At 44.1% G+C, this 22,045-nt stretch overlaps 1 protein-coding gene across 6 annotated transcripts in view; it reads left to right on the plus strand.

Annotated features, from left to right (window-relative positions):
- ATP8A1 (ATPase phospholipid transporting 8A1) overlaps positions 1-22,045 on the plus strand; it is a 223,950-nt gene that overhangs the window by 150,486 nt on the left and 51,419 nt on the right. For all 6 annotated transcript variants that reach the window (XM_072749097.1, XM_072749099.1, XM_072749096.1 and 3 more), the window contains 3 exons: positions 1,450-1,622; positions 18,238-18,421; positions 18,530-18,640. In XM_072749097.1, the coding sequence (XP_072605198.1) occupies positions 1,450-1,622; positions 18,238-18,421; positions 18,530-18,640 (468 nt within the window). The remainder of the gene's footprint in view (positions 1-1,449; positions 1,623-18,237; positions 18,422-18,529; positions 18,641-22,045) is intronic.

Consider the following 22,045-nt stretch of genomic DNA (forward strand, 5'->3'; position numbering starts at 1 on the left):
GAATGCTAACAGGGAGCTGGAGAGCCGCGGGCGGGATGAAATCAGAGTTCGTGGGTGCCCTCCTCGAGCCGGCTCTTCCCGGGCATCCGTGGGTGCCGTGCATGTCAGTAAGCAGTGGGTGCCCCATGTGCCCCGTGGGTGGACCTTGGTGGCCCCGGGGCCTTGCGAGCCGCGTGGACTGAGCTGCGAGGGCTGGCAGGTGAGCCGGGGGCCAGGTGCAGGGCCAGGTGCGTGGGGCCGGGCCTGCTGCTCCACGGACTCCGACCTTCCAGGGCTCAGCGCCCACGGCGTTGGAGTCCAACGCAGAAGCACCTTCCCAAATCGCCAGCGAAGATTTCGACCGCTCGCCGCGCCTCCCTCTTCGTGAACGTGACCGAAGCCACTGGGCCACGTTGTCAGGTGGCGGCAACTATGCGCTCTCCCGCGGACATGGCCAAAATCGCGACGGCAGCGTCTTCCGTGGGTGCACGCGGGTGCCCGGGTACACGGCCCCGCACCTGCCCCGCCGTGGGCTTCCGAACCAAACCCCGGCCGGAGGGGACTCGCCCCTGTGTTCTCCGGGCACAGCCAGGGCTGGGCTGCTCCGCGGCACCCAGGCTTTAGTGAGGGGGGAAGCTGGCCCCACCGGGTTACAGGCAGAGTCTGTGGGATTTGGGGAGCAAACCTAAGTATCCTGAAGCTTTGTGCCCCCGAGGAGCGGGGAAGCGGCCCTTGATAGGGGGAGGTAAACACGGCGCCTCTGTCGGTGAGGTGAGCAGAGCTTTCCTTGAGGCTGAACGTTCCTACGTGTGGACAGTAGGTGAACCCCTTGATGGAAGGGGTTCTTCTGCTCGCTCCATCAAGACCACCACGCCACATGTCCGCAGCCCCAACGAACATACAGCGTCGTGAAATCATGACCAAAGTCACAGAGACCAACTGTTGGCGTGGCCAGAGATTGCAGCTACTGTGTTCCCCCCTCTTGGTTCCTGGGAATTAAGCTTCCATAGCATTTGAGGGATTCCAAAAAAATACCCGTAAGTTATCTATATTATATTCCTCGACTTTTCCGACCGTGGGTTCCTGGCTAAGCAGTTCTGACTCGTTCATAAATTAGGACCGTGTGATTGTCTCGTAATAAGATAATTTACCGAAAATATCTCGGCAGGGTTGTGAGCGTGTGGCTGGAATAACGAGCAAAGCCTCTGCGGAGGCATCCGTGGTTTGTGATGCCCGCCCTGGTGGGCACAGATCTGTGACTTTAATAGAGTAATTTGCTTTTTCTGATAACATTTGTCCAATCTCCTTTGAGGGGCTTTTGCGAGAATAAAACGAGCAGAGTTCTGTGAAAGCAATTTAAAACAGTTGAAAGCACTAAGATGAACTAGCTGTAGCTGCCCAGCGTCCTTAAGGCATCTCAGTAGAACAAACGGGTGTAAACGTTGCGGGTACTTTTGTGTGGTTTTGCAGGCAACAAGGGAGACACTTGGTCGCCACTGCACCATCCTCGGCGATGCTCTGCGAAAAGAGAATGACTTTGCTCTTATAATCGATGGGAAAACCCTCAAGTACGCCTTAACTTTCGGAGTCAGACAGTATTTCCTGGACTTGGCTTTGTCATGCAAAGCTGTTATTTGCTGCAGGTAAGTTCTCCCTAATATTGTCAGGTTGCAGCGAACAGCACCTGGACCCTCTTCTCTTGATTTTTAAACTTCCTCCAAGCGATTCTATCCAGAATTTGGACATGTCAGGTTATTTGTGATTTCGCTCACTCGACACTCAAGGTTCACAGCCCAGAATAGAGTTTAGCTGCAGAGTTTTGGGGATTTTTTTTGTTGTTGTTTTTAGGTGAGTCCTACTGATGATCTCTTAGTCATCCTTGTTCATAATCTCCTGTGTTCCACATCGGTCATTTACCCACATTTCCATCGAGACTTAGTTCCATAACGGTTCTGTTTTCTCCACATCAATCTTTGATCCTGCTCGGAGGACTTAACTTTGGGGACTGGCACGGGGACTTAACTTTGGAGGTGCCGAGTCATTTTCCCGAAGACGAGTTCTTGACTGGACGTTCCTCTTTCCTGTGATTTTTATAATATGGTCCATTTCCTAAATGAGAATCGGTTTTGCGTTATCAGGGCTTAAGCCACAGAACTACATTTTTGTAAGCTATTTAGCTCTCGTCCTTCCAGAACTTCCCGTCAAAGTGTCTTCCCCGTATCTTGGTCTAAATTGTTCACACTGTGTCGTCCTGAAATTTCAAGTGTGTTCATGACTCTGCCCGCTGTCTTCACTATGAAACCTAAGGGTGAAAGAAAGAAAGAGAGAAAGAAAGGGGGAGAGAAAAGAAAGGGAGAGAGAGAGAAAAAGAAAGAAAGAAAGAAAGAAAGAAAGAAAGAAAGAAAGAAAGAAAGGAAAGAAAGAAAGAAAAGAAAGAAAGAAAGAAAGAAAGAAAGAAAGAAAGAAAGAGAAAAGACCTAAGGGTTTCCCTCTTTGCCATCAATGCACTGAGACTCTTAGACCCAGCTGGTCACCCCAGGTCTAGGGTGCAGTGTCTCCAGTTTGCTTTCTCCCCCAGGGAGATGAAATCTTAGCAAGGCTTCTGAAGAATTTCCCAGAATTTTTTCTTTTAACATTATTGTTAAGATCTTATTATTATCTTTAAAAACATATTTACTAATAAAAGAATGTTATTTTTTTAAACCCTCTTTGTCTAGGGTTATTCACTTGAATATCCTGTATATAATTTATAAGTCATGCCTTGTAGATATTTCCTAAGTTTGTGAAATAAAATTTAATAAGTACCTTTTATAAAGCATCATCTTGACCTATAAAATTATATCCTACTCAGAGAATTAAAAGTTGCTTATTCCAGGAACCATATTATTTTAGCCATTTATTTTTCTTCACTGTAGCGTGTATTAATAAACGTTCCCGTAGCGCCCTTGGAGAGCCTAACATACACACGTATTTAACATCAGTAATAATCAGGCTCTCTGCTGAATGATGAGGAATTAGAAATTAATTTATCTCAGAGATCTCATTTGCATTTTGTAAAATTTGCTTTTCCAGGGACTTTTCTCGATTCCTTGCTGATAATCTCTTGACCACGTCTTAGTAATGTTCAACTCTGACACTCTGCCATCAGCGTGCTTGTGTGCCAGCTCTGGTTGTTTAATCGCTTTTACTAATGGGATCACGAGAATCGACAAAAGATTGCCCAAAAGCACATCAAGTGCTAGGACTGTTGGCTCCTGGTTGAAAACCAAAGAGAATACAAAGCTGCCCAGATGCAGTGAGCGGGCTCCGAGTCCGCACCTGTGCCAGGCCTACTGTGCGCTGGGCGTGCAAGGCTGAGCGAGACTTCCTGCCTGCTCTCCTTCGCGTCCCCCCCACCGCCGCCTTTTAAGTAGAATCACAGTTGCTTTGAAAGATGTGGGAGGCCAATTTTCATAATGCAGTCACTGCAGCTGAGCCTCATTCTTAGAGCATTGCTTAACACAGTACCTCCCACCATTCTTCAAAAAGTGGAACCACAAAATTAAACAATAGCAGAGGGAGAGAAGAAGTAAAAACCGGAGTCGAGGGAGAAAAAATATGTTGTGCGCTTGTGAAATTCCCTCCCGAGATCCTTGTTCTGGATGCTCACGAGTCACGTGGAGCTCAGGGCCCCACCAGGCCCAGGCCCCGGGGAGGGACTCACACTCGGCCGTGCATGTGCAGAGCAGCTCGGAAACTGAGCTTATAAAGATGTGTGTGGCCCCTTCCTCCCTCCGTCCTGTTTTATGCATGTTGGAGGACCTGAAGGTCCCTATGCAGACACTGGGTTTTATTTAGAGTTTTCAGGGTTTGTTGTTTTTGGGTTTTTTTTTTTTAAGTAAAATATCTTTCCTCAGCTTTTTTTCTTCTAATTGCCTTCATACTCTCTCTTTTCCCATAAGGACCGTGGCTCAGCTTCCGGTCTGGTGTTGAGAATTCATCTAAGCCCATAATTACATCAGTGCCCCTGCTGGAGTTACGGCTGTGCACCTTCTTGGCCTGGTGCCTCTTGGCATTTCAACTACTGGCCCAGACCATTTTCTTGTCATTTAGCTTACTGACCTTGAAGTATAATTTCCATGATAATGCTCTGTCACTTGTGAGGAATAGGTGGGCAATTCTGTATATCTTTCTTTACCATTAAATGCAAGTGTCACTCCAGGCTTCCAGAGGATTACAATCCCCGAGCCCCAGGAAATTTTCTATTTTACTCCACTAAAACAGACACTCCAGATAAATACTGAATATTATTTCAAAATAAGGTGCTGTTCCATACACTTTGTTTGTGTCCATTCTGGCTTTATGGGTTTTCCCCTCACGCTACTTTGCAATTTTTTTTTTCCTTTTGTCCTCACGTGAAGATAATTCAGAGTCTGCTCTCCGCTGCAGGCTTCTCTGTGCCACAACTAGAGTGGCAGTGGAGGGGAAAGCCTTCCCATAATGGATAATGAGGCTCTCGATATTAGTTCCATCTTCAGGATGACATTAGCCACTTTCCTCCCTGACATTATCAGCATAAAGGGCAGAAGGCAGTTTTCAGTGTTTGTCTAACTGACACGGTTATGAAGATGAGCGTTTTTCCCTACAGAGCCTACAGCAGAATTGAAAGAAACAGTTGTTCTCAGTCCGTTGTCATTATATCTCTTACCACCACTTTTTGAAGGGACTATTGAGAGACAGAAATAATCCCCTCGTTCCAAAACTATTTGGGGCTTTGGAGTCCTGGTTTTGGTTTACAAAGGGGAGATTTCATGTTATACCTCAAGTAATTTTTTCTAAGTATGTAAAACACAAGAAGTAAAATGAAATCTGTCTTGATCAGCCCAGCAAGGACCGTGTTTTGATAGCTACCAGGGAGCTTTTGTTTTTACTTCCTTGCACATCTACCTGTACAGCCTGAGCGATCTCGGAGGAAATACGCATCTAATGTCACAGGAATTTCGAATAAGTTTTCCTGGTTATAAATGTAATCTCCGTGTCGTCCTTCTTCTCTTCTTTTCCCTTGCTCGAGTACAACCAAATCTTATCACCTGGTGAGATCAGATACTTTTGAAGAACATAAAAGCTGTGGATCATTCCCCCCAATCCCCCCTGCAAAAACAAAAACAAAAACACTGCACACAAATGGGTAAAATTGAATGCACCATGTTAGGGGCTTCACAGACCCCTAAAACTCCTGGACAGGTAGGTAGAAAAGGGAAAAGCTTGCTCCCGGACTTGTGGAGATTTTTGTACACAGCTAAAAATCAAGAACTGTTCTGCAAAGTGGCATTTTATCTGAGGATTCATGAAATTCTTGTTCTAATTTTACCTCGCTGGCACTCTGGATACCTAATGGAATTTCTCTGGCTTTGGTTTTGTGGCCTATAAAATGAAGAGCTTGGCATATAGCGGCAATTCAAATCCTTCACAGAGCCTGGAAGTCTAAGCAGCTAAGAGTAGAGCTTCTCTGTCATGGAAAGGTGGGAGACGCATGCACACATGCACCCTTCCTTGGTAATTTCCTTCCAGCTTGAAAGCTGCCGGGACAGAGGCACCCCGCTAGCCCTTTCACTTCTGGACCCTACTCCTCTTGGCCACCTTCTGCTGGGAAGCGTCTGTCTACTGCTCGGATCAGCTTAATTTGGGGAAGCATCTTTTCTACCTCTTTTAATATTCCCTCCAGAAGAGGGTGGGAATGTTGCAGTGAAGTATTGCTGTGTGTTAAATAGCATGTGGTTTCTGAGATCCTCATCAGTTCACATAACCCAGCCTTTCAAAGAATTTTACATTTTTTTCTGTAGTTGTCAGTTTAGTTTAAACATATTTTGAAACTTATGTTCTGTGACAGTTGGTTGAAAATTGGCCTAGAGCCTCCAGCTTTTAGACTGTCTAGCAATCACCGTTCTCCTACATAATTTATGTACTCATGTCTTCTGAAAAGCAGAAGTTAAATTGAAGTAAGCATTTTTCCCTACTTGCAACATCTCTAATCAAAGTTTAACCCCCTTTTAGGCCATTTTCCCCATAGCGCAAAAAAAAAACACTTGACTTCAGTGAGTGTCGTCTCTCGGGAGTGGCATTCCAGGCAAAACCTTTCACCTTAGTCTGATCAGCGGGTCCTCCTAGAAGGGGAGGTCTAAGGGGACGCTTCGAATACTTGCTGTCATAGCATGAGTACGTTAAGTAGAGGGTCAAGACAGATCTACTTCTCAAATCTTTCAGGATTGTCTTAAACTTTAAGGATTTCTCTAAATAAATGTTTTACTTAAAGGGTAGTCATAAAGCCCAAATGAAGCTAATAAATGCTCAACAGACATTCCTTTAAGGAAAAAAATTCGCGAGCACCGTTGGATGCCAAGCAGATGTTTGGCTTTGAGAAGACTTACAAACTGTTAATGAATGTCAACCCCATATTTGCGTCCAAGAAAACATGAATAAATGTTGGAAATGTTGAGAGAATATTTCTTTCATACATGTATGGCTAAAAGAGGACATCCTGAATAAATTTTATAACTTCATAACACAGCCATATTTTGCTTTGACATAATATAATAAGCTGGTTCAGCCCAGCCTGTCTCATTTGCTTCTCTGTCTCTACTGAATAATGTTAAGAGTAGCAGCAAGGCCGTGTTACGGCCTTTTGGCCACCTATGATGTGCACGTCCCCACCAGGGAAGTCCATGTTTGACAGTTAAATTTAGATTGATAAATCTCAACACTTGAGAATTCCACTGTAATTCAACATTACGTAGTTTTAGATGTGATCGGTTTAGAGAAAACCGCCATCGCCCAGCACACACACACACACACCAGTTAGAATTGCAGATCGTATGATTCTAATAAAACACAGTTTTGGCCTCTATTGGAAAGTACATAATGTGTAAGCATGCAACTTAGTGAATTTTCATAAAGCAAATACACCCCTGTACCAAGTACCGTAGCATAATGAGCACCTCAGAAGCCCCCTCGTGTTTCCTGTAGCGTCATTATCCTCCCAAGAGTATCTGGCATCTTGATTTCCATGATCGTGCCTCCTAAGTGATGTCTTATTCATTTCAGTTCTTTTTCTGTCTTGTATCTTGCCAACTTGGAATAAGTGTACGTATCCTCCGTCACTGCACTCAAATGCTTGATGATTCTCTTCTGTTCAGCAGTTTTAAATACAGATTCTGCAGCTTCCCACCAAGGACTCCCTGAAGCTTTACATAAATCAGTAAGTCAGCACTTCTAATGCATTCTTCAGTCAAAAACAAATCCACCTGACACATTACACACGGTTCTCCGGCGATAGGATAAAGGTCTTCGTTCTCCGGCTTGTTAAGAACATGATATATGTAACCTACAACATTTCTTCCATCTGTCTGTCTACGGACCTGATTTTGGGGGGAAAGGAAAACAGAATTACTTTGGTGTAGTTGGGTCTCCTTGAACCCATGAGGTTGCTAGTGATTACCTTCTTTCTCATAAACCCATCTAGCCATCCCCTTGGCATATTACCAAGGGAGCAGACACAGAGACAAGCAGTGGACATAAAACAAGCTTTATGTTAAGGCGAGAAAGAGGAGGTGGTTCCGGATAGCATTTTCCAAGAGGAAGTGAGTATTTCGTAGAGCAAAGGTGGGCAAACGTTTTCCGCCAAGGGCCAGATAGTAAATACTTTGGGCTTTCTGGGCTGTCCAGTCTCTGTCATAGCTACTCAGCCCTGCCGTTGTGGCATGAAAGCAGCTCTGGACAAAACGTAGATGATAGTAGGGGGAGCTACGATCCACCACTGACCTTAACACAGTCCAGTTCCATCAATGCTCCTTTGTATGTTTTATGCTTTTTGAATAGTAAGGACTTCCCACTCATAAAGATGTTCTCATACATTTCTTCTGTTAACCTCACAACTTTCTGTTTTCCTTATAGGTCTTTAATCCGTGCGACGATTGTTCTTGTACATCTTAGGAAGAAGGGCTCAGGTGTTATTTCTACGTAGCAGATTCTCCTGGTGCCTCCTACTAAACAATCTGCCCCTTCTCTCTCCAGAATCTAAGTCCAGGCCCTACCTCCCGTTAGCACAGCAGTATGTTCTCTAACTTCTCCAGCTTTAGCTGTTTCTTTGTTCTTGAAAGAAAGTCAAAATTAATCGCTTTTACAGAGTTATGAGGAAGAAATGGGTTAATATGTACGTTCAGTGCATTGGTGGCTATTATTAAAAATTACGTTACTCTTAGAAATCTATCAAATCTTCTTTTATATGGCCTCATTGGATGGCGACAAATTCTAAATATTCTCTTTGACCATCACGGCCTTTTCCATGATCTGAATTCTGTTTTGTCTCATGTTAATAATGCTAACCTGGCTTTCCTTGGTTTCATACGTGTCTTCTCTTTTTCATTTCCCTAAACCCTTATGTTCAGTCCTTCTGTAGAATATAGTGGTTAGGAATATTGTCTCTCAGTCCACACCACTCAGGGTCGAATCCTGGGTTCACCGCTTACTTGCTTTTTGCCCTAAATTATGTAATCTTTCTGTGCCTCAGTGTCTTCATTTATAAAATGACAGTAACAGTAACCTGTCTCTTTTAGGGCTATTCTGAGGATTGAATGAATTAAGATTTTATTTACTTATTAGAGATACTGAGAGAGAGAGATGCAGAGACCCAGGCAGAAGGAGAAACAGGCTCCATGCAGGGAGCCTGACGTGGGACTCGATCCCGGGTCTCCAGGATCACGCCCTGGGCTGAAGGCAGCGCTACACCGCTGAGCCACCAGAGCTGCCCAAGAATTGAATGAATTAAACAAAAGCTTAGAACGTAGTAGAACACTTAATTACTCACTAGGTGTCATTATAAGGTATGTCTCTTAGACATCATATACTGCTGGATCTTTTTTCTTTTTTTTAATCTGAGCTGAGAATCCCTTTCAGTCAGTGAATTTAACACATTTACATGTTCATTATAATTATTACTATGTTGGCCTCATTTCTTTCATCTTATTTTGAGTTTTTCATTTATTATGCCTTTTGTTTCTTCTCCCCCTGCCTTCCACTGTCTAAATCACATTTTCTTCTGCTGATTTGCAAGCTTCACAATCTATATTCTATGTCTGGTTGTTTCTAAGGTTTTGATAACCATGTATTTGCTTAATGTCTCTGGATTAGTATGTATTCCTTCCCCTGCCCCCCTCCGTGAGGAGATGAGAACTGAAGACTTTAAGGTAATTTTGTGTATGCGTCTAGTGTCAGATCTTACTTCTTTTGTAAGTAATCTACTTTTTCTCTTTAGAAACCTTTAGAAATTTTTCTTAATCTTAATTTAACCAGAATGTGTCTGGAGATAAGTACCTTTTTCTTATATTTCTTTTTTTTTCTAAAGATTTTATTTATCTGGGATCCCTGGGTGGCGCAGCGGTTTGGCGCCTGCCTTTGGCCCAGGGCGTGATCCTGGAGACCCGGGATCGAATCCCACGTCGGGCTCCCGGTGCATGGAACCTGCTTCTCCCTCTGCCTGTGTCTCTGCCTCTCTATCTCTCTGTGACTATCATAAATAAAATTTAAGGGATCCCTGGGTGGCGCAGCGGTTTGGCGCCTGCCTTTGGCCCAGGGCGCGATCCTGGAGACCCGAGATCGAATCCCACGTCGGGCTCCCGGTGCATGGAGCCTGCTTCTCCCTCTGCCTATGTCTCTGCCTCTCTCTCTCTCTCTGTGACTATCATAAATAAATAAAAATTTAAAAAAAAAAATAAATAAATAAATAAATAAATAAAATTTAAAAAAAAAATTTTAAAAAAAAGATTTTATTTATCTTTTCATGAGAGACACAGAGAGAGAGAGAGAGAGAGAGAGAGAGAGAGAGAGGCAGAGACACAGGCAGAGGGAGAAGCAGGCTCCATGCAGGGAGCCCGATGTGGGACTCGATCCCGGGTCTCCAGGATCTCATCCTGGGCTGAAGGCAACGCTAAACTGCTGAGCCACCCAGGCTGCCCTTTTTCTTTTCTTTTTTTCTTTTTTTTTTTTTTTTTTTTGGCACTTTTAATAGAAGGACGTGTCTTTCTTCTAGAAAATGTTCTACTTCATTCTGTCCTTCTTTATTCTCTTATTGGACTCCTATTATGTATCGTCCCCCATATTGCTCCATTTCTTTTTATTTTTCTCAGAATCTTTCATTTTCATTTAATTTCCTCGTATCTTTTGGGACAGTTTTTTAATTCAAAGTTCTAGGTTTAATATTTACTATCAAGTTTACTACTGGCTTTTTTATTTTAGCAGTTATATCTTTATATTACTTATTTTCAACTGGTTCTTCATTGTAACTGCTTTTTCCAGTTTGATGTTTTCAGTATCTTCCCAACTCTTTCCAAGGCTTTTTTTTTTTATCATGCTTTTTAAAAATTCTTGTTCTCTCTGTTTTTACTGATTCTACTTCCTTATAAGTCATTGTAATCTCTTTTGTACTCATAATCTTCTCTTGTTTTCCCTGTGCCATATTGTTCCTCATTTTCCCTGGTGGCAGGAAAGTCCTTGGGAGGAAGGTTGGTAGCAACATCCCAGCCTGCAGTAAAGTTGGAGACAGGGCTCAGTCTGAGCTTCATGAATGCCTGTTTTCCCCTTGTTCCTTTGCCCAATATTGCTGTTGTGAGAGGCAGCCACGTTTTGGTGGAATTACCCAGGTAAGGCAACACTGAAGGCTCTGTTAACACACCCGTGTCATTGGCACCTGTCCCTGCCTGGCTCCATGCCCCAAGGTTGACTAGAAAACTCTAACTTTCCGGTTCCAAGGTATGAAGTTGGAACTTTCCTGGGGTCTTGGATTTAGGGCATTGGACACACTCCTGGAATTGGGGAGCCTTTCAGGCATGTGACTTGAGGGACTCTGAGTTTCCACAAGCTCCAAGCCTATACCAAAGTTTTCAGTTACAGTGAGAGAGGAGCCCTTCTGCTCCATCCAGCCCAGTCTCACCTCCCTGCCCCTGGTCGGGTGGGCTTACCCAGGCACAGGGAGTGAGCAGTCCCACTGAAAACCTCGCTTGCCTATTTGTTTATCTGTGGCCCCTGGCACACCACTCTTTACTTCTAAGCCATTTACCTCCCAACAGGTATCCTCTACTCCATGTCTCTCCAAGGGTTTCTCATAGAGTTTTACTAGTCGTGACCCTCAAATTTACCAAGCTTCTTTTTTTTTTTTTTTTAACCAAGCTTCTTTAGCTCCTGGCATCTTCAGGATTTTATTTCAATTTCTGTCAGTAGCCAGCACAACCCCTTGTTTCATCTTCCACTAGGTGTTTCTAAGGAGAGAGAAAATTTGGTGAAACTCATTTTACATAGGCGAGAATTCCTAAAAAGGCGGGAGGGAAGGAAGAAAGGAAAGGAAAGCTAGTTTTCTTACAGCCTAAAGAGTCACAAGAAAAGGGAAGAGAGCCCATGCCCACGTGGGCTCCAACCAAGGGCCGAGAATGGGAAGAGATGGAGGCCGTAGCTCTCCCCACTCTGACAGCAAGGTCACAGAAGGACAGAGCTAGAAAGGGGAAGCGCTCTAGTCCTTCTTGAGGAGATACACTTTCCAGCGGCCAGCACAGCTCTCCTGTAGACGGAGAAAGGTAGCTAGACCTTGAACCATGCTGGAGAGGTTTCTGTCTCTCCCACCACTCGTGCCTCCGTGCAGCAAGAGTCCGTAGAGAACCACTGTCCTATATGTAGGCTCATGAGAGTAACTCCTGGTGCAGCAGTTCTTAAGAATAAAAGTTCTTAAATGAATGACATTTAGGGGCAAAAGGAAGGTCCTAAGATCTTGTACTTTGTTCTCCTTCCCGCCCTTTATATTCTTCCACAGAAATTTCATCACATCCTAAGGGATAATTAGACACTTGATGAGTGAGTGAAGCCTGAATGCGCATCTGCAGTTCTGCATTTCTTTTCTGAGCCTAGTTCTGACTCTTCAATCAGTACTTAATGATGCCACCAGGATATCCCACTGCTATCTGAACTTCCCTAAGAATTTTCCTCTATAAATCTCCCGGCCTTTTCTATTAATGTTTAGACCGTCATTTTCTCAGTCACTCACGTTGGAAAACTCAGGGTCATCTCTGATTCCAGTTTCATTCAAAACCCCCTACCCCACGCCCTGTGTTTCATTTTCTTTTCAATTCAGATACATATATACAGATAGGTATAGGTATCTACCTATATTAAAAAGGTACATTTTGGTGGGTAATCCAAATTCATTTTTTTAATTTTATTTATTCGTTCATGAGAGACACAGAGAGAGAGAGAGAGGCAGAGACACAGGCAGAGGGAGAAACAGGCTCCTTGCGGGGAGCCCGATGCAGAAGCCGATCCCGGAACCCCAGGATCACGCCCTGAGCTGAATGGGGCGCTAAACCACTGAGCCACCCAGGCTTACCCCAAACTCATATTTTTAAAGCAAGGCTTGTCCCATGCTCTTTTTTTTTTTTTTTTTTTTTGGCAGAAATGCTTTTTAATCAGTATCTCCTGTTGCTTAGAGCTAGCTGTGATAGTCAGACTTTCTTATCCTGACATGCAGAGGCCCCCTGTCACCTGGCTCTAACCCATTCTGAATATGCCCACTTTCGCTTGAAGAAGTGGTATGTTTCTTCTCCACTTAATAATTTTCAATCTTGATTGAAATAATTTTTCCTATCCCTGTGAGAAAGCCTGGAGAATCCAATCTCCTTTATGCACTTCATCTGCCATCTAGATACAAAGCAGATTAAACATACTTGGCCTCCTAGCAGTGCACAGTGAAAAATGAGTAAGAGTCGTAGTGTTCGTATAATAACATAAGAGGATGATGAATTTCTTATTTTTACAAAATTACCATTTGTCCAGTTCCAGTACCATCTTTACCTCTGCTCTGGGCTAAATATAGTGCTAGGTTCCAGATAACCAGATGATATTAAGAAAATAAAGGAGAAAGGGAAAGAAAGAGAGAGAGAGAAAGTAAGGAAGAGAGAGAGAAAGAAAAAAAAAGAAAATAAACAGTCTCACTGTGGACAGATGGTTCTCTGGTGTGAATACAATAATAAAGATTTCTATTATCAGGAATTTTCTTTTTGGGGTTTGTATGAGGTATAGTTGCCAGCTCGTAGTTTGGTGTGAACACACACACACATTGTATTCAAATGTCCACTATCCATACAATCAGTCCCTATTTAAATTTTATCAGAACCATTTAAAGTGGAGACAGTAGTAGTTTACCTATAACAACCTGAATTCTAAAAAAAAGAAGTAGTAATAGTAGTAGTAGTAGTATTAGTAGTAGTAGTAGTTTTGCATCCAAAAATGCATTGCAGGGGCTTGTGGGTGATTCAGTGGGTTAAGCATCAGACTCTTAATCTCAGCTCAGGTCTTGATCTCAGAGTCATGAGCTCAAGCCCCACCCACCCTGGGGCATGGAGCCTACTAATTCACAAACAAATGAACTAACTAAATGAATGAATAAAGAAAATGCATTGCAAAAAGACATCTTTTTAAAAGTTACTTTGCCTTTTTTATCTTGTGGAAAGGCTCTCCGTATTTTATTCCCATAGACTCACTCCCCGTATTATAAGGCCCCCTTGATGCCTCTGACTACACAGTGACTCCACAGATGTTGCTTTGGAGGCGAGGAAGTACTCACTCTCCAGTCATTTGAATAACACAGTTCTCCGGGTAGAATGTTTCATTACATACCATATGCCAAGTATAGCTTGGGGGATGTTATGTAAGCGGCTCTTTTCATTCCAGTAATAAGGAAATTGATGATGAGTTTCTAGAAATGTTACCACATTGATGTGATTCTGGTACAAATAACCAATTTTTTTTTTTGCCAAATTTTAATTCCTCTTCAATTCAAAACGTTACAAAGGAGCCTAATGCATTTTAGTTCGAAGAAGAGTCAAGACCTCAAAAAGGTTTTCTGTTAGATTTTTTTCCTCTCTTTTTATGATTTTTTTTTCAGAATAGGACTCAGTAGGGAATAAACAGACCAATATCCACAAGGAGAAATCTTAGGAAGTATGTTGTGTAGGAAAATACAGCAGAGCCCCCACTAATTAATGATCCTGATCTCCAGATAGTCACTAGGAGCAGCCCCCAAGCTTAGTAAACACGGGGGCTCTATAAAAAAAATCTCAGGATAGTTAAATACTATCTTCCTCCATGCTCTTAACATTTTTTTTTTCTAGATTCACTTCTAATGACAACTTTATATTAACTTTTAAGTCCACCCTATGTTCTTGAGATGATGTATTATCAACATAATTTCTAGTGTATCTATGAGATTTTTTAGGTCATTAACCTAAAAACACAATACAGTAAGGTAAATTATTGTACTCCTTTTGGCTACCTGTAAAAAGTCCCCTAAAATATTCTTTATTATGTGTTCTGCACATACAATCTTTATCCATATTCCATTTGAAAGGGTGATCTCGTTTAGCTAATCCCATTGAAAGAGTGCAGAGTGAGGCTTTTAAGACGTGCCACCCTATATACCTTCCGCTTAAATGGGAAAATTTTCCAGTGTTCTGATCTAATGTTCACAGGGCAATGAGAGCTATTACGTAGCAAATAAGAAAAAATAATGAACAGCATGTGCAGAAACTACAGCCAAAATCCTCTTTGAAGAACACTTTTGCACTCAGAGCCCAGCTCGGTTGCACCACGGAGAACCCCCTTCTGTGTAGTCACAGGAAGACTGCGGGGCCTTCACAGCACAGGCTGGGCACGTAGTCTTTTTCCACAGAGGCTCTGACTTCTCCTAAAGATGAAGGAGCAACAGTGGAGGAGAAGAGGACTAAGTATAATTTAAATCCTGGTGCAGATCCGTGCGTGGTTTACCAAAAAAAAAAAAAAAAAAAATCTGGATTAGAAAGCTGTGCTTTTGTGATGTTTTTGAATTACACATTGGGTCACTATTGGCATTTGTAAAATTTAGGTTTCAGCTATTCCAACTGTGGATATATGATTTTTTTTTATAGACATTTGGAAGAATTAGCATGTAGTGAGGTTGCTCTAGACTATTCTGGAAAGTGTACAAATAGAGGAGCATGCGTACAGAAGTCAAGAAAGTAAACTGTCACGTGTGAATTCAGTTAGCGACCTTCGGTTAGATGGAAGGACAATGGTAGAAGGAATACATTCTAGGTAATTTTGAACGTGAAGAAACTTAGTGTGTGCTATTCCTTTTGCCTGACGTGAGCTCTCCTCCCCTCGTCAGGGCCACGTCAGATTCTAACTGGTCAAGGAAGCCTCCTGCGGCCCACTCTGATGTGCGCATCCTCTGAAATTATGGAGTGCTGGCAAGTACATCAAAGAGCTCTATGCCACACTCCTGTCAAATGTCCTGTAAGTCTGTTTTTGCTATCATGGAACCCCCGATAGCAAGGGAAAAAAATTTTTTTAAGTGGATGCTATAAAAACAGATATTTTTAACCGATTTCAGCTTGACTCACCTGAGTCCCTGTGAACCACATTCCCTCCCTAAGTAAGACACACCGTTGGTGCCCACCGCGCGTCACACCAGAGCTGGAAGGACATTCTTCAGGACACACCTGCGCTTTTGCGTCTGTGAGTTGACTGGGTGCTTCCTACGAATCAGTCAAAACTGTCGCTAGGAGAACCAGGTGTGATGCTCTAGAGAGACGTTGTGAGCAGTCAAAAATAAAAAATGCTGTTTAATGTAGAGCAGGTGAGAGAACCGTCAACTGGGGTGGAGGCCTCATTATGCTCTGAGCTCCACTTAGATGGAACCAGCGTGAGTAGGTTTTTGCCACAAAAAACATGCAGAACCTCAAACTGCAGGCCCCTGTGCAAAGTCGGGTCTTCGCTCCATGTCACACGCTTATACGCTTAGGAGTTAAATGTCCGATGGGTGTGTATTTTGCTTTTTTGTGAATCCTCCCTTAAATCAGACATCTTTTTTTTTTTCTTCTTAAGCAACCACCTCCTAGGCACGTCAAACACATCAGATGTAAAGGCTTCCACTGTTTCTTGAATCTTCGTCCAAGCCTGTTGTCTGCTGTTAGCTTGTCGAGGAAGCGGATGCCCCTGCTAGTGACGGTTGCAGGGGGGCCACGGGGAGGCCTCCTACCGCGTCGTCGCCCATTCTTGCCAAAGGAGATTAATATTCCCATTTTTAACACCTGAGCTAATGACACGAGGTGGGCGAAAGTCCTCAGCCAGCGTTAATCTGGGGGCACTGAAAATTGCAGCATCAGGCGGAGGAAACAGCGGTTGGTTGTAATGACCATGAGAAGAGAAAACAGAGTTAGGTCCAGCTCTTTTCTGACGCTGCTTTAAGTCACGACTGTTAGCTCACCGTGCAGAGGTTTCTCCTTTATTACCCATTTAGCCGATGAAAAAAAATACCCCCGTTTTCTAGCTCCATCGATCCCATGGTGTGACTTCCCACTTACTTACATGGTGAGCCTGTTACACTGCGACGGGAACTTGATAAATGCTGCCGGCTGCTGCTCTCTTTCCGCGTCCGCTCCCCGCTTGCCGCTTGGACCATTTCTCGCCCAGCGCTCCTTGCTGACGTTCACGAAGTGTTCGCGGTGGCCCGTGTTTAAACACTGGCCTGGAGCCAGCGCGCTCGCCAATTTATATCAGCCTGTTAGGAAAAAATGGAATAAAATGTGAAAACGAAGGGAAAATTGCGTGGAAGGAAACCGCGGGCTGAGCGCTGAAGCCCGTGACGGCTGACACTCCCCCCACTCCCTGCTGTGGTCACTGTGGGGTCGTTTTGTGCAGCTGCCGGGCTCTGAAGGGAAACCCAGAGGGGGCTGAACGTCGTTCCTCCTCAGGCGGCGGGGGTCGGGGTCGGGGCCTGGCCTGGACCGGGCGGCAACGCCATGGTGAGGGGCCTGGCTCACTGCGAGCAGCTCGCGGCCCATGTCATGATTCTCCAGCGTGACATAACAGCCAGGCTGCTCCGAGGGCAGAGGCCTCCGGAAGGGACATGTTCGTGCAGAGAATGCGCCGCTAGGAGTTGCTCCTGGGGAAGCCTCAGGAAGGTCCCCAGACGTGGCCTCGCAGAGCGGCGGTGTCCGTTTTCACGTAGAGTAACGGAGGACCCGGGCATGCTGTGGCCGATGCGCGTCGGACACCTGCTCCGCTCCGCCTCGACGCAGGCCTGGACCTGGCTTGTGTTCCTTGTCACTCCCACTGTGTGTGTTGGTCGTTGCTCTGCATTTAATTAGTCGTCTTCGTTCCCTGTGTCGCTTGTGTCGTGTTCCCCCTGGTCGCCGGTCGTCGTGCGGGTGCAGTGACCACGCGGGTGCCGACGGCCCGTGAGCCCTGGGGTCTGTCTCTTAAGTGACCCCACAGTCTGTGATGCGTGGGTCCGAGGTGAGCACCCAGCACGGCGTTCCCGCGGGTGCTGCCGCCTCTGTCCTCGACCCCCACCGGTGTAGGAGGCTGCGGGACCCCCTTGGCTCGCAGGACCTTCCGAGGGAGACGGAGGCCCGCGCCAGTCCCCGGCGTTGGGCAGCTGCCGGTGGGGGCCACAGCAGGCCCAGGGGGCGGCCGAGCCCCTGCCCTGAACCTGGGGTGGAAGCCATCCTAGGCGGACGGGACGTCGTCGAGGATCTGCCCCGGGTACAGGACGGGGCTGGTACGGGCCGAGGCTGGCCCGGCCGCTTCCCTGACATTGGCCGCGCAGACGCGAAGCCCTTGAAACGTCAGCGTTGTTTGTTAGGAAGGAATGGAATTTCTAAACCCCGGGCTTATTTCTTTAACAAACTAATGCAGCTATGCTGGTAAAATAGTGTTTAACAGGGCGTCCCTGCTTCTGCCCACGACCTAGAGCCTTGCCTCTTAGACTTCATTTTTTTCCTCTCAAAGCGGCAAACAGGTTAATGGGGAACCTGTACGTTTTCAAAACTGACTTTTCCATAATGGTACTTCATAGAACTGCCCTTTTGGATCTTCTGCTTCTTTTATGCTTCCAGATCATGACATTTCAGGGCACCCGGGTGGCTCAGCGGTTGAGCATCTGCCTTTGGCTCAGGCCGTGACCCCGGGGTCCCGGGATCGAGTCTCGCGTCAGGCTCCCTGCATGGAGCCTGCTTCTCCCTCCGCCTGTGTCCCTGCCTCTCTCTCTCTCTCTCTCTGGGTCTCTCATGAATAAATGAATAAAATTTTTAAAAAAAGATCCCGGGTCTCCAGGATTATCTAAAAAAAGATAAAGACATTTCAAAAGTCCTTTTTTCTTTTTTCCAGAAAGCAGAGGTAATTGATCATTTGCTCTGATTTAAGGGTTTCTCCTCTTCAAAAATCTGAAGTTGTTGAGATGGTCAAGAAACAAGTCAAAGTCATAACGCTCGCGATTGGCGATGGAGCCAATGACGTCAGCATGATACAGACGGCACACGTGGGCGTTGGCATAAGCGGCAATGAAGGCCTGCAGGCCGCCAACTCTTCTGACTACTCCATAGCTCAGGTAAAGCAGCATTTCTGCAAAACACACCATTGGTCTCAGCTGACAGGATGAAGAGAAAAATACGAATTCTTTTCCATCCTAACTCTTCTCCGCTTTTGTTTCATTTAGTTCAAGTATCTGAAGAATTTATTGATGGTTCATGGTGCCTGGAACTATAACAGAGTCTCCAAGTGCATTCTGTACTGCTTCTACAAGAATATAGTCCTCTATATTATTGAGGTAATAGCGGGTTGTTTAAAATTCTTGTCGGGTGCATAGATATTCTCAAAAGTTTCTCGTTGTTTGGGTGAATCCTCCATTGGCCCACTTTTTACAACTTCCAAACACGTGGAAGTCTGTTGGCCACAGAGAATAATTAATGTTTAAATTTCTGGTTAAAAATGTCACATGGTTTCGGTAAGGTATGTTGAATGAGAATTAATCAAGTAATGTTTTCAGTGTTTTTATTTTATTTTTTATTTTTTTGGTTTTGTTTTCAGTGCTTTTATTTTTTATTTTTTTATTTTTTTAATAATACATTTATTTTTTATTGGTGTTCAATTTGCCAACATACAGAATAACACCCAATGCTCATCCCATCAAGTGCCCCCCTCAGTGCCCGTCACCCAGTCACCCCCACCCCCTGCCCTCCTCCCCTTCCACCACCCCTAGTTCATTTCCCAGTTAGGAGTCTCTCATGGTCGGTCTCCCTTTCTGATATTTTCCACTCATTTTTTCTCCTTTCCCCTTTATTCCCTTTCATTATTATTTATATTCCCCAAATGAATGAGACCATATAATGTTTGTCCTTCACCGATTGACTTATTTCACTCAGCATCATACCCTCCAGGCCCATCCACGACGAAGCAAATGGTGGGTATTTGTCGTTTCTAATGGCTAAACAGTAGACTGCATTTCCTGGCATGATTTTGAGATTCATAAAAAAATGCTATGTAGTCTATGAGTCTATTACTATGGTGAGTAATATGTATACAATGGAATATATTTTATATATATATAATATATTATTATTATATTATTACTCAGCTGTTAACAGCTGAGTAATATGTATACAATGGAATATATTATATATATATAATATATTATTATTATATTATTACTCAGCTGTTTTCAGTATTTTTAAAAGACTATAGACTACATAGCATTTTTTTATGAATCTCAAAATCATGCCAGGAAATGCAGTCTACTGTTTAGGGATACTCGCATGGAAAACCATTGAGAAGGAAAGTCCGGGAATGACAGACATAGAATCGAGGGTAGCAGTTCTAAGGGGTAGAATCAGAAAGGATACGCACATGGTTTGCTAGTATTGGTCATCTCGTAGTTCCTGCTGTGTTTCAGACTTACTAATATACAAGTATCGCTTGCTATCCAGACCTGTTTTGGCTTCTGAGTTGATTGCTGGGTATAATGAGAAATTTGTCTTAGAAATTCTCAGAATATTCAGTTCCTTTGTCTGGATAGCAACAAATTTCTGTATTCCTTTCCTGATGCCAAATATAACATTATTATTAACATTAAAACTTGGGATGCCCGGGTGACTCAGCGGTTGAGCGTCTGCCCTTGGGCTCAGGATGTGACCCCGGGGTCCCGGGATCGAGTCCCCCATTTCCCCGCAGGGAGCCTGCTCTTCCCTCTGCCTGTGTCTCTGCCTCTCCGTCTGCATCTCTCATGAATAAATCAAAAACATTTAAAAACTTAAATTAAAACTTAACCCCAGTCAGCAACATCACCTCTAAAAGGCGGCCTTCTGCTTTATAAATGTTTTTGCAGCACCTACTGGGTGCCGAGCACCGGGCTTAAACACAGCAACTACAAAGTAAACCAAGCATGGTTCCCGTCCTCCAGGAGCTTGCCAGTGGAATACAGTGCATAAATAAATATATGTAATTTCAAATTTTCTAGGCTCTAACATTAGCAACAAGTAAAAGTGAAAGCCCCAGCTAATTTTAAAATAGTATTTTCAGTGTGACCGTAGAGACCCGAGATCGAGTCCCACGTCGGGCTCCCTGCAGGGAGCCTGCTTCTCCCTCTGCCTGTGTCTCTGCCTCTCTCTCTCTCTCCCTGTGTCTCTCGTGAAGACACACACAGAGTGTGTGTGAATAAATGAATAAAATCTTTAAAAATAAATAAAAATAAAATAATAAAATAATATTTTCTTAGTATATTCAAAACTATTTCAACACAGAATTGCTATAAAAATCGTTAATGTAGTATTTCACATTCTTCATACTAAGTGTTTAAACTCTGGTGTGTATTTTACACTAGCAGCACATCTCAATTTGGACTAATCCCATTTCAAGTGTTCAAGAGCCACATGTGGCCAACGGCCACCATCCTGGACAGCACAGCGCCTGTGGATAAATTAAACTAAATGATTCACTGGGACATGATGGATATATGACTTAGCTTCTTTTTTTTTTTTTTTTTTTAAGATTTTATTTATTCATGACAGAGAGGGAGAGAAAGAGGGAAAAGCTGGCTCCATGCAGGTAACCTGACATGGGACTCGATCCCGGGTCTCCAGGATCACACCCTGGGCCAAAGGCAGCACTAAGCCACTGAGCCACCGGGGCGGCCTCCCCCCCGTTTTTTTTTTTTTTTTTTTTGAAACAGCCATTTTTTCATCATTTATACATACAGCAGCTGTATTTGTGAGTCCTAAACTCTAGGCGTTACCAGCGTCTTGCTGCCCCAGCAGCTCCGCGGCAGGCGGATAGGGCCCCGTAGCTGGTTAGGGAGCCCTGGTCTCCCTCTCCTGTCACAGCACCCACCCTCCCCTGCATCAGCCCGCCCAGGTTCCCCCCGCACTCGTTGCCCTCTGGTCTGCTGTTTCTGCACCTCTGTCCCCAGAGTCACAACCTGACCATTTGCCAGGGGGCACTAAGAGCTGATAGTTTGCACCAACCAAGAAACACCGCGAACAAGGACCTCAGTGGCTTTCACAGTTACCCCAGTGCTCGTCGGTCGGGGCCTGCCACCCGCTTCGTCCAGCTGTCCTCTGTCCCTCTGTCGGAATGCTTCTGTCCTTATTAAGCTGTTGACGGAGCAGAGTTCTTAGGAGTCCAGCTAGGAAAACCTTGACACTTAGTTCCGAAGCATGCGGGCAGTTTCATTTACTGGTCACGAAAATTCTATAATTAGGTTACAACCCGTTAGGTAAAATAATCAAACCCTTGGAGACGTAAACAGGATAATCTGTGAGCTCATTGTTCATTACCGCTCAGTTCTCGCTGGGGTAGTCTTGTCTCTTGAAGCAAAATGCACTTCTAAAAATAGCTTGCAAAAAAAAATTTAAAAATAGAAATAAAAAAATAAAAATAGCTTGCAAGATCCAGAAATGCAGTCTTCGGTGAATGTGCAAATTTGTGGTTCTTTTTCTGAATTAATAGTTCTCGATTCCCAATCCCCTCCTATAGTCCCAGTTTTTCTTAATTTTCTTCTCGTCCCAAACACCGATATTCATAAGGATATCGTTTTATACAGTTTATTTACAAATACTGTTGAAAAGAATATCGGTTTATACAAATATCTTAAAGCCACTGGCAGAGTAATCCTTCTTACAAAAACTTAATCTTATCAAATGAAGCGAGTGCTCAACCTGTTGCTGTTTAAAAATCTAGA

Source organism: Vulpes vulpes, chromosome 2 (assembly GCF_048418805.1).
Source record: "Vulpes vulpes isolate BD-2025 chromosome 2, VulVul3, whole genome shotgun sequence".
Taxonomy (NCBI): domain Eukaryota; kingdom Metazoa; phylum Chordata; class Mammalia; order Carnivora; family Canidae; genus Vulpes; species Vulpes vulpes.